At 53.9% G+C, this 11,893-nt stretch overlaps 2 protein-coding genes across 2 annotated transcripts; one reads left to right on the top strand and one right to left on the bottom strand.

Annotated features, from left to right (window-relative positions):
* Positions 1–1,783: 1,783 nt before the first annotated feature.
* On the bottom strand, positions 1,784–4,210 carry AYL99_11179 (hypothetical protein; the record flags this gene model as incomplete). The annotated part of the gene is made up of 3 exons (XM_018842685.1): positions 1,784–2,089; positions 2,153–2,170; positions 2,249–4,210. 3 exons carry the CDS (start codon positions 4,208–4,210, stop codon positions 1,784–1,786), a joined length of 2,286 nt encoding a protein of 761 aa, XP_018688098.1.
* A 4,153-nt stretch (positions 4,211–8,363) lies between these two features.
* On the top strand, positions 8,364–8,663 carry AYL99_11178 (hypothetical protein; the record flags this gene model as incomplete). Its single annotated transcript, XM_018842684.1, has 2 exons — positions 8,364–8,415; positions 8,467–8,663. 2 exons carry the CDS (start codon positions 8,364–8,366, stop codon positions 8,661–8,663), a joined length of 249 nt encoding a protein of 82 aa, XP_018688097.1.
* Positions 8,664–11,893: the final 3,230 nt, after the last annotated feature.

Below are 11,893 nucleotides of genomic sequence, written 5' to 3'. Positions count from 1 at the left end.
CACCGATTCGCCTGAGGTTGGGCCAATGCAGGGCCTGTCTCATCTCGCAATGCGATCGGCATGCCATATCAATTGTTGGGAGGGAGGACACTATCGCCAGGACCACTACTTCCCATCCAACTCTCATCACCACGCTTCCAACAACCACTGCCCCCTTCGTGATCATTATCGTGGAGGCCTCTCTTCATCGCTCCTGCAGCGCACGTGCCGACGCTCATTCCGTGCTCTCACTTCGACGAAGGCATCGCCATGCAGTCCAGCTCAGTGCCCCCAAGGCCCCTTGGATTAGCACACTACTTACTGGACCGCGTCATAGCGATGACATGGCGGCATCCATGGCAGGTATCCTGCCACCGCCTCTTCGTTTTCCAATGCCAGTCTTGCATGCCACAACACACCTATACTACACCATGAGATGAAGGCGCTGCGATGGCGCATGATCTCATGATGCGTCCAGGATACACATCGATACCAGGTGTTGTGTATGGGGACGACGTACAGGCTTCCTGAATGTCATGGCATATGAGACGCGAGATGCTGTGCATGAGCATGCATGTAACCAAGCATACTTACCACATGTTACATCCTCAATGGGCAATGGGCATACCATACGCACGGTATATACATCACCACCTCCACCCGTCCATACATATGCACGCGTACACACCCACACACATGCATACATGTATACACATACACACCCAAGGGGTCAATCGCCGCCCCAACCTGCACAGGTTTGGCCAACGACGACCGAGCCACTGCATGGACAACAACAAAATAAACGACAACTGACTTCGCCCTCACATTGTTGAGTCGCCACTGCTACATACACTACTTACTACACACACGCACATGTGCTCTGCCCATGGGCTACTTACTCTAACCAAGTTGACTGAGACGAAGCGGTAGTCACGACAGACACAATCAGGAGAACTATGATGTATTTGATTCGATTCAAAAGAGAAAGGATATGGAAAGTCGCTCTAGCCTGGTGTCCCCTCCCAAAAAAACAGAACCAACCTCGGCCTTGATCACGTCCAAATCATTTCTTCGAATCATTATCAGTCGCTCCGAAATTGCCAGGCCATAGCACAAAAAGAGCCCTTTCTCTACAGGCCACAATACAATCCGAGCGACCGACCCTTCCATGACGCGATCTTCATCCAGGGACATTTGACGAGCGACTTTGTTCCAGAAATCCCACAACTATCCCGCAACGGCCAAACTCGTCCCAAAAAGTGTTTACAAGAAAGCAAGTTTGACGCCTTCAACTCCATCGAACTTTTTGTGATCTGCCGGTTTCCAGTGGCTCCTCGGCGGGATTTGGCCCAATGGGCCATTCCTCATAATGTCCAGTCTAAAACTCTCTTGGCGATTGTCGTCAGGTTACCGCCGAGCCTGGAATTGAGGAGGAGCGTCTATTAACAATAGTGGGGAGGATTCCTCGCGAACGCCGCCGGAGAAAACGAAAGTGCCGTAATCCGCATGATGCTGGTAAAAGGTGAGGAAATTTGTCTGGGTCGCTAAAAGAACAGCAGACAAGAAAAGCAACGATTTTGATCCGCCCCGGACGAAAAGGTGCCGTCGCCATGGTGTCTCAACCGGGGTATCCCGTATCAACCATCTGCCTGAGTGGTATTCTGGGATCTGTCCAGGACATCCGACGTTCAGAAGACTGTCCGACCGCATCGATTAATCGGTCTCTGTATGTGCTGCCATGACCAACGTCGGGCAGAGTTGGCCAGGTTGATTGCAAGCATGCTTGCGAGTGATGAAATGGATGTTATCCTTGAATTGCAGTCGGTGTGGGTGACTCGGACATCAAGGTATGTTGGGTCGCCGAGTGGTATGGATATCCAAAGGACGCCGGCGACCCAGAGCGGGGTCCGAAGAATCCGCCAGATGACAAAGGTGACGAAGAACGGGCGACATACTGCGCAAACGGCTTTGACGATTGAGCATCCGGGACGGGCGACATACTTCGAGGTGGTGTGGGGGTTGTCGAGCCGGACGAGTCAGCCGAACTGCCTCCATTGCTCTCCGACGCAGAGGTAGAGTCCGCCGACCCCTCAACCTTGGCTGTCCCAAACTGCAACAACGAATTAGCACATCAATGTGTCGTGACTTCCTCGCTCTTTCCCCGGGTACCTACAAAGCAGTACTTGTCCACCTGTACGACTTTGTTAGCCTGATCCTGAAACAATGCTGGAGAGACGCAAGATCAAAGGTGTCAGGGGATGAGACTTACGAGCTCCTTGTAGCTCTGTGAACTCAGAGAAGGTTTCTCAGAGAGCAGAGCAGCCGGCTTGGATGTCAAAGGAGCGGCAGCAGAAGCAGCAGCATCAGGAGCGGTTTTATTCGCTCCGACTTTGACACCGTTGACGCCAGTTTCATGCTTGGGAGCAGCATTCGCAACACTCTGCACAGGAGTAGTTGCAGAGACCTCGTGGGAAGACTGCTTTGTGTTCGTCCTTGGACCCAAGCCAGACCACTCGCCCATAGCGGCATATGCGTTGTTCTTTGCGGCTGTCAACGATGTCTTGAAATCATACCGGTTCCCAAATGCTTGCGGCCCAGCCTGCTTACGGCGCTGGGGAGCATCAGGGAGCAGTTCTGATTTGGACTTGGGACTCCTCAGCTTGAGTTTGGGTTCACCCATCAGTGAGCTCGGGGATTGCAAGAAGCTTCCGAAGCTGTCAAAGCCGGTGGAGAAGTCATCGAATGAGATAGGCATCGAGACGGGCCTTCCAGAAGAGGTAGGTGGTGATGGTCGACTGCGAGGCAAGGCATTGAGCGGTCTCTCACCAAGACCAGGGCTAGACTTGGTCGGTGGCGATTTGGACTTCTTGCTGAAGTCGACTTGGTAATTGGCACCGGCATTGTTGTCCCAGAATTCTTGGCCATTGACACTGTAGCGGATGCAGAAGAACAGTGTCTTGCTTTCCAGGTTTGCCTGGTCTTCGAGCTTGATGCTGAAGTTGAAGCGGTCGAGACCATCATGGTTGCCCTTCCGGCGGACATCATTGTTGTAGTCGGCAACGATCTCCGAGGTGGTCTTCCAGTAGTCGAACGTGAACCGAGCGACGACTTGCTTGTGGAACGCGAGATTCTGCACCGCGACCGTCCCAATGAGGTTCTTGTTGTCCGACGACAGGAATATTCTTTCAACGAAGACAGGCAGTGACCGTCGAGCTTCCAAGTCACTCGGGAAATTGTTCAAGCGAATCTCCCATTCATATGAGGGTGTGCGAGACCGAGCATTGGACTCCTCGGATCCAAACGGGAAATCAGTCTCGCTCTCATAGTTCTCTACGGGAGATGAACCGGCACTCACGGCGAGTGGTCGGTCCACCTGCAGGAAATGTCTGACGTGTTCCAGGTGAGAGTCAAAGTGAACGGCTTTGGAATAGGTAGGTGTCCCCGGCATGCTTGATGGCCGCCGTCGTGACGACGGTCGAAGAGCTGGACGGACGAGCTCACCTGACTTCTTGCGTACCATTGCCGGTCGCTCAGCGGGTGGGTTGTCGCTGTCGCTGTCATCAGTGTCTGGCCGGAGGGCCAGAGAGGGGGTTTGCTTTGATGGTGATTCGAAAACAATATTGGAGTCGGTCGACGACCTCGAGTGTGAGATTTTTCGAGCCTCCTGCGACAAGGGTAGTCGCAGGACCGCAGGCCCTGCGGATTGCGTCCCGTCAAGGCGGGAAGCCACAGTGTCTGTTCTCATGGCAGAGGAGCTGTCCTCTCCACGGGTGGGAGATCCGGTAACCTTCCTCTGCTCTATCGACCGGATAGCTTCTTGCAGGGCCTGAAGGTCCTCGTCGAAATCCCTCGACCGTCCTCGCTCCGGTTCATCCTCGTCACTCGAGTTATGAGAGGAGTCTGGGGGGGATATTGTCATCCCTGCAGGTATTAATGCATTTGTCACAGGCGGAGGCGACTGGCGGATACTATCATGGGGGTCAAAGGCCCCGTTCACCTCGTACGCCTCGCCATTGTGAAGGACCTCAATCTTGGCAGCATCGTTCAACGAGGGACTCCGTCGGTGCTTGGTGAGGTATGAAGAGGAGCCGCTGGAACGAGGCGGGTTTGGTCGATCGGCAGACTCTGGAGAAAGAGAAGGTCCTTTGATGTATGAGTGTGACCTACTCGGAGTGGGACTGGACTGTTTAGAGCTCGAGGGCGTGTGGTGGGTTGGCGGCGTGTAAGGCATTGGTCGATCGTGTGAATGGACGATCAATACCAAGACTGCAGGTTTTCAGCGCGCAATGAGGCTCATTAAGTGCAACCTGCAGCAGGTCGGATGTGAATTTTTGGGAGGGTTAAGGACAATCTGAGACAGGACGAGGCAAGTCAGTATATGAGCAGCAAGTCAAAATCATTGTGGGTAAGGATAAAGGCCAGTCGTAGGAGCGTGGTGTAGTAGGAGGAGGATAAGAGAACGAGGAAGAGGCATGACGGGTGAGCTATAAGCGCAGCCACGCTGGGGTCGACGAGGCCATGCCAACTTTTCAGGGTTGGCGCCAGACCATGCGCACCCACACGAGTGCGTCAGTTGGGGGGACGGGGGAGTGGGAAGGTACTCACTGATTCAATTGCAGGAGGGGTGGTTTTTTTTTCAGGCTCCAGGCAGGAACAAAGCAAGCAGAAAATGAAGTACTGAGGTTATGTTCAAGGGTGCAAAATAGTTCTCGTCAAGGTGAAAAGAGCCCGTCACTTTCACTGATGCAAAATGGCAGCCAGACACTAGTATCGCCACGGGACCAGAGATCAACCGTACAGCGACGACTTGTTGTTCTGCTCCTCTTTCTGCAGTGCCCCAAAAAGTGACAGGAAAGGACCCAACGGACACAGGAACAAAGTCAGATGGCGTGACAAGGTCCTGTTGTTATCCTCCTCTTTTCTTTGTTGGCGGGACTTTCCACCCACGCAGATCCGGACTGCTGTGCTGATCGGTGACCGACAAAGGGCAAAAATGAGATCAGGGCAGGTCGACCGTCGTGATACCGCTGGCCGTGTTCGTGATCAAGTGTCCCAATTCCTTCTAGGATAGACGTTCACAGAGGTAGGCTGGGTGAAGGCCTAGAGTATGGAAAGGAAGGGGGAGAGGATTGGTGGTGGAAGGTTAAGAAGGAGGAAGAGGGATTATTTTGGGGTTGGTGGTGGTGGCTAATCGAGGTGGTGTGTGCCAGTGTGCCAGAGGGAAAGGCAGGCCGACGAAAGAGAAAGCCAAAAGGTGTTGAGTCTCGAGCGGCCCAAAGCAGGAAGCTCGGATCTGCGCTGAGCAGTGGGCGATTGGGGGGTGGAGGGTGGGAGGATGGGCGGTAGATGAGGATCGGATGGGCAAGTTGAGGTGAGAACGGAGGGGCGGCGCTGAGAACCTGGGAGCTGGGAGGACTAAAGGCCCTAGTTTCTGTCCAGAGTTGGTTTTAGAGAGTGGGTATGACTGGCGCGACCACTGCAGAGCGAAGAGGCGAAGACTGATAACCCTGGTCCGATGAGATGCAGTAGTGGGTAACCTAGGGCGCAGGCTAAAAGTGCGCGGTGGACTGAGGGCTTGGGGTGGCGCAACTCGTCTGAACTCTCGCGATCCCAACGCTCTCGCACGACACGACGGCCACTCTGGTGGTGTCGCTGCGGCTAAGAATTTGGTCTGAAACGCTAATGGCGAGTGGACACGGTCGTTGACATGGGGGAGGGAGCAGATGTGTGACTGGAGATGGCAGCGAATTGCCAATCGAAAATGGTTGGAAATACGGAAGACAAGGAAGGGAGGGAGGTGGGTGCCCCGGAGTAGAGATAGGCAAAAGATAGGACACACACACACGCGAGAAAGAGAGAGAGAAAGACAGAGACTGATAGACGGAGGCTGTGGTGTACGAGTACGAGTCTATACGGTACAAGCCCCCCAGGAAATAAGGTGTGGGTATCTGTATTTCGCCGTGGTCTGATCTTATAAAAAGTCAACTCAGGGAGTCCCAGGAGCCAGCCATGCTGAGATGTTGCGTATCTATGTAATATGAAGATATCTGCTTCCTCTGCCCCTCCCCAGTCCGCTATCGGACATACCCTCGAGTAAGAGTTACCAGCAATGTGCGCAGAGTATTGGTGGCGGGAATGCTCGGAGCATGGTGGATGGAAAAAGCCGCAGAAGACCGCATCGAGCATATAAAACATCATGCGATGATGTTCTCAGCGAATCTTCCGTTACAACTCGTGCGAGCTATGACCCGATTGCACCACAACCTTTAATAATTGCTTGTATAAGAAGCCCGTGGGCTCCAGCAGGAGACATGATTGCACGCACGCAGCACCCAGTTCCCCTCTATCGCTCCCCACCGGAAACGGAAGAGCCGTTCACGGGAGACGGCGGGTATTCGAAGGCGAAGAAACCAGAGGAAGGGAAATGGGGCTGGGGGACAGGATCACAGGATGGTCTGAGCTTGTCCTCTTTTTTTTTGGCTGTCTGCGTGTCTAGGTATCGCACGCGGCACTTCCCAGCCGGAAATAGAAGAACCTCAGTGAATAATAATTATTGACTGAACTGAGTTTTGTCCACAATGCCATTCAAGTTTTCCCCGCCAAAAGCAATAAAAGAGGAAAGGACAAGAGCTAAAAATTCAAAAGACGAGAAGCGAAAAAGACAGTGGCGCCCAGCAAATGAACCGGCAGAAAGACGGGCTGCTATTGGCCGGAAATGCTGGGCGCACGGCTCACTCTTCCGGCCAATCACATCCCCGGCACGCGTCAGGCCAAGTCCTTGTAGGCGCGTCGCATTCTTTTCCCGCTCAGTTTCGCTCGCGCACAAACAGGGCGAATTACGAACACTCATGCCACCAAAAATGAAAAGAGGGTGAAGAGAAAAAAAAAGAACACCGAAGCACAGTCAGCATTTCCGGCTCACTGCCATGATGCCTCGGCGGCCGTGCGGAACTTGGTATTGTACAGTCCATGGGCCCGAGTACTCGTCGCAAAGACCTCCCTCCGCATAGAATACCCGGCTCATCATGTCCAACATGGTCATGGATCGACATTGTACACCAACACCCTGTCCGCAGGACGGAGTTCTGGTAGCAAAATGAAACATGAGACCCAGTGTATGTACGGAGACACAAAGTACTGACTGGCTGTGAAGGTCGCGGCACAAGCTGACTGTCCCGCTTGCTTGCTTAGAGGTCGCGTCAAGGCCCCTAACCCGGTCTAACCACGAGCCTGTAAGCCTAAGCACCAATTCCCCAGCACGACCAAGCACCAGCCCACGCTTGTCTGGCTCTCAAAGACCGCCTCCTACGCAACGAACCCTTCGCTTCCACGCAAACCGTCGACCTGGCACTTTGGCACTCGCACTCGCGAGACCAATGAGAGCCTCTCCCTCTACCTGAATGCACCCAGTCACACCTTCCCTCCCGGGCCGAGCAAAGGGCATAAATCTCAGGGCATACCTCCCTTCTGCGCGGAGGGTGGCCGCCCACCGCGGCCCTGAGGATCTTTTCGGCCGCTCTTCTTGTGTACCTGGCAATCCTTCGCGTGGCAGCGCAGATCTGCCCCGGTTAGGGGTGGCATTCGTGGCCAGCAAAATCAAGATTTTCCGCAAGTTCAAGGACCGGACACTGGCGGGATACCCCAGGCGGCTCATAGGATCAGGGCGGGCCTCAAATCACCGTGAGATGCTAAGCTCCCAGCGGGGGGGGCCCTGGGGGTTCAGGCCAGTTAGCACCTGGGCTGGGACACGCCCGTGGGAAGCCCATTCTCCTGCCCACTGCCCCCCCGGAACCTTCACAACAGCACCTCTGGCTAGACGTAGGCTACACCGTAAGCCATTGGCCTCGACGATCTTGTCGAAATACAGACCCAGCTCATGACCCAGCCCAGAGCCCGTCCCAGGCGGGAGCAAAGGGCCGTCCATAGTAAGTTGCATAGAGACTCCGCACAACCAATCTCTACATCTAATAAGACTGCCGCCGGCCGTATCACTTCGGCTGCCACAACTTCCCCCTCTGGAAAGCTGCATGGAGATGTGAAAATGTCCATCGTGGTTTAATAGCCCCGGATCATACATCCGACCTCGACTCTAGGTCAAGGTCATGAGCACCGTTGGGGACGCGGTGTGGGCGAAAGTTTTCGATATTCCAAGGTTTTGTCCCTGCCACAACATCACGACATCATGACTTGCTGCAAAAATGCATCTAGCGGCTCTCATTTCCTACAGACCGCCATCACGAGACCAAGATTTGTATGCGGGCTCAACGAGTGAGGCGTCGATAAAGGTTGGTTAGTGGTGGAAAGAAAAAGAAAATAACTGCCAGCTGCACGCCTACCACAATCATGGATGCGATCGTCATTATTGGCGACCTCGCGAAAGCACGATGGTCGAATGTCTTTTCATCTTACCCCGCGAGAATCTAAAGCAGGCGACAGGTTAGCGAGCCCGGCGACGCACAGCCTGGAGAATTTGACGCCGCTGACCAGTGACCACTGGGATTGGAATTCGACCATGTCCCAAAGCGCCACAGGCCACCACCGCTCTCTGGGGAGACTCTAGCAGGGCGGTGAGGAGCCTTCCATCATTTGACTCGCTGACGGCGCACCTGGCTCAAATTTCCATCAAGGCGGTGAAGAAGATTATCTGCTCCAATCATACCGGCCTCCCTGACACGGGCTCTTGAGCCTGCTCGCGTCAGAGATTGTGGCTTTGCGCATCCTGGGGGAACCTTCCCCATCTGTGAGAAGATTACGTTGACTTGTCATGCATTTTCATACCGGATCTGGCGGCAGTCACGGAAATATACATAGATCCAATGACCTCAGGTACGTACCTTTTTTGTCATCCTGCAAGATTTCCGTCAGAAAGATGATGCCCTTTAAAGTGCTCACCTTCCGTGAAGCCCGTCACAGCCTCCTCAAAAGATGACGTACAATGCGTGGTGTATTTGTGCTCACAGAACTCTGCTATCTGACTGCCTCCTTGCCACGGCGCACCGTCATGTTGCGGACCCGAGTGACGGAAAGATAGGATGCCATAAAGGTCTGTGGGATATGTCAAACACCTCGAGAACCCATGGGCCGTGGCAGGCAGTCCTTCGGAGGTACGCACCTCATAGGCGTCCACCAAGAATGTAACCCCCACGGCCCAAAAGGCGGTATAGGACGCAGGACCAATCAATGCCACGCATTGCGGAGGTCAACCTCTATCTTGTGGGAGAATTTCCACCTTTATGCACGCGCTAACTGTCACCCTGCCTTGTCGCATCCTGAGTCAACTACTGAAGGGCCCCCTTCTGGAGCAGGTGTGCCCTCGTATCGAGAAAGTGTATGTTTGCACCCGTTCCATCCAAATGGATGGAGGGTGAATCAACGTGGACCGAGGCTACCGTGCCAGCCATTTCACCCCAGGTACGCCGTACGCCGTACGAGCATACCTGGACTAAAGTAGTAAGCGATTCCGACAACCAACACCCGAAGAATTCGTCGAACCACAGAGTAAGAGTGAAGCGATGTCGAACAGCCACAGCACTGCCAATGGTGCGATGCGACAGACACCACTGTGGGAGTTATCGGGGGCAATTTCTCGGTGTCCCTTGCCTTACCTACGCCCTTCCAGCGTTTCCATTTTGTGAATTGACTGAAGCGCACGGATGCCGGCTCGTTCCAGGAGTCCAGGTCAGCGCAAAGCATAGTCAGCTCCAAGGGTTGTTTTCCCTTTTGTGACAAGCGCTACTATTTCAACTTCAAAACAACAAGGGACATGTTCAAGTTTGAGGGGACAACAGAATGCTCGTCGCCGAGACGTCGGCGAGCATCGAACCACCCAAGGTTGCCCTGATGATAGTGGTACCGGCCGGGGCTTCACACCGGTCACAGATAGACGGACACCTGAGACTCCCAAACCGCCTGCTATCTGGAAAGAGTTCTTGCTGAGCTTCAATCAAACAATAGTATTGCACTGACTCCTTGCCGACCTACATGGCACATCTCTAACGTGCTATCTTGTACGAGGTGGATATTGTAACATCTTTTGCGTTGACTCTCCTCCCCAATCTGGAGTGCATGCTCGCTCCTGCTCGTCTCAGAAGGGAAGACGGTAGTGCCCCTCGAGTTGAAGCCCGTCCACAGGTATGCGGGTGTCTCCACAAGCCCCTTTCAAGACCCTCATCAGGAGAAGTTGTGGAGGAGGTATAGAGGACACTGTGCTGCACGCTTGGAGCCTCCCCGGGCAGCTGGCAATCTTGTTATGCAAAGAGACGGAGTTTGTCTTGTAGCTGCATGTCAGTTACAGTAGTTTTGCCTGGCCTCGACCCCTCCTCTTGTCGAGTCAAGGAGGGGTGGGTTGCTCGCCTCCTCCCCTCCATCGCCTAGAAACCCTGGTGATCGACTGTGCCAGTTGAAAATCCCTTAAGCGCAGGGCAATTTAAAGTCCAGCCAGAAGACCCTGCGGCGGGTGAGGCCTCGGATACAGGAGAATGAAACCCTTGCGCGCTGGGAGGGGAAACCCCCTCCCTGTTGACAAGCCGTGTCGACACCATGACCTGACCACCCTCCATGTTTTAGTTGCCGGTCACTCCATAGTGGTATCCATCTTTTCAGCGCATCCCTGGAAGGATCCTCTCGAATCGAGTGGACGGGGGGAGTTTCTCGACATGGGAGGACGGGCAGCCTAGGACGGCATCAAAGGTAGTCGCTTATTCGATAGCGAGAAAGTATACGTGGCAAACACATCGGTATCACCATTATTAATACATGGATAAATGAATGGCGTCAATGGCGCTAAGGTGGTACAGAAATCAAGGCGCAGATGAGTTTGTTATCAGTGACAGTATGTTTGGAATTCGCACGTTTGAAGCATGTGCATTTTTTGGGGCGCAGGCAGGTCACATGATCGGAGGATCTGCTTTCGGCTAGTTGGCCCAGCCGGAGAAACTTGACGCTAGCCGTACGGAGCATCCGAGCGGGGAAGGATCCGTGAGCCATACCCAGTAAACGCTGCAAACGGTGCAAACACCAGGCACGCCAATCCACCACGGAGATTCCTTGGGGCGGCGTGGGCGCGCATTAATTTTTGCCATCAAATTTTTTCATGCCGCCTTGTGCCAGAATAGCATAGTAAGACGCAACATATGCTGCCGCCCTCACTACCGAAGCAAACCACTGCGCGGAGATATTCGTAACGTGCCGTTCTCAACCGTTCTGGTGGCAAATTGCACGGACAAGCCACATCAACCCTCTAACACGGGGTCTGCCTATACATATACATTACATACACAGAATGGGCAGTCCCACTCGACGGCGGCCAGCTGGCAGGCGATATCCCCAACATTCTATGCAGCATCAAGAGTCTCGTCTCCGGTCTGTTAACGTCGGGTCTCCATTCTCCAGAGTCAGTATCCTCGAATGCAAACGACTCCATGACACATCTCCACTGGGGGAAGGTCTCGACCTCTACTGGATCCACCATCTTTGACCGCTGGCGGTGTGAATATGCACTCCGCAAACATTTTGAACGACTGGTCTGTGTCAAATGTTCCCGAACAGTTCAAACAGAGAGCGGTGGGTATCGTTGCGTCTCCTTCTCCAGGTTTGCGTGCATGAATCCGCCAGACTCGGCGCATTATCAACTCCACCGTCCGACTGCCTGATGCTGGCATGTTCAGAATTGCTGTCCGTTTTGATACCAAGACTTATGCAAGCCACACTGGCGCCATCACTCCTCTCTGGTGGGTATGGCTGACTGGCAGCTTGCCACTATCATATCGGCCCAGAAATAGCGTGCCCTTGGGGACCCAAAGTCCTCCGCCACCAGAGCGCTCATCATCCTTCGCCGTTTGTCGTGTTGCACATGCTTCACATTGAACGCAAGGCGCACGACCACCAGCCATCAGAGACAGAAAATGTCACACAT

The sequence above is a fragment of the Fonsecaea erecta genome, assembly GCF_001651985.1.
Source record: "Fonsecaea erecta strain CBS 125763 chromosome Unknown Scaff13, whole genome shotgun sequence".
NCBI lineage: Eukaryota > Fungi > Ascomycota > Eurotiomycetes > Chaetothyriales > Herpotrichiellaceae > Fonsecaea > Fonsecaea erecta.
This window is presented reverse-complemented; position numbering and strand designations above follow the sequence as displayed.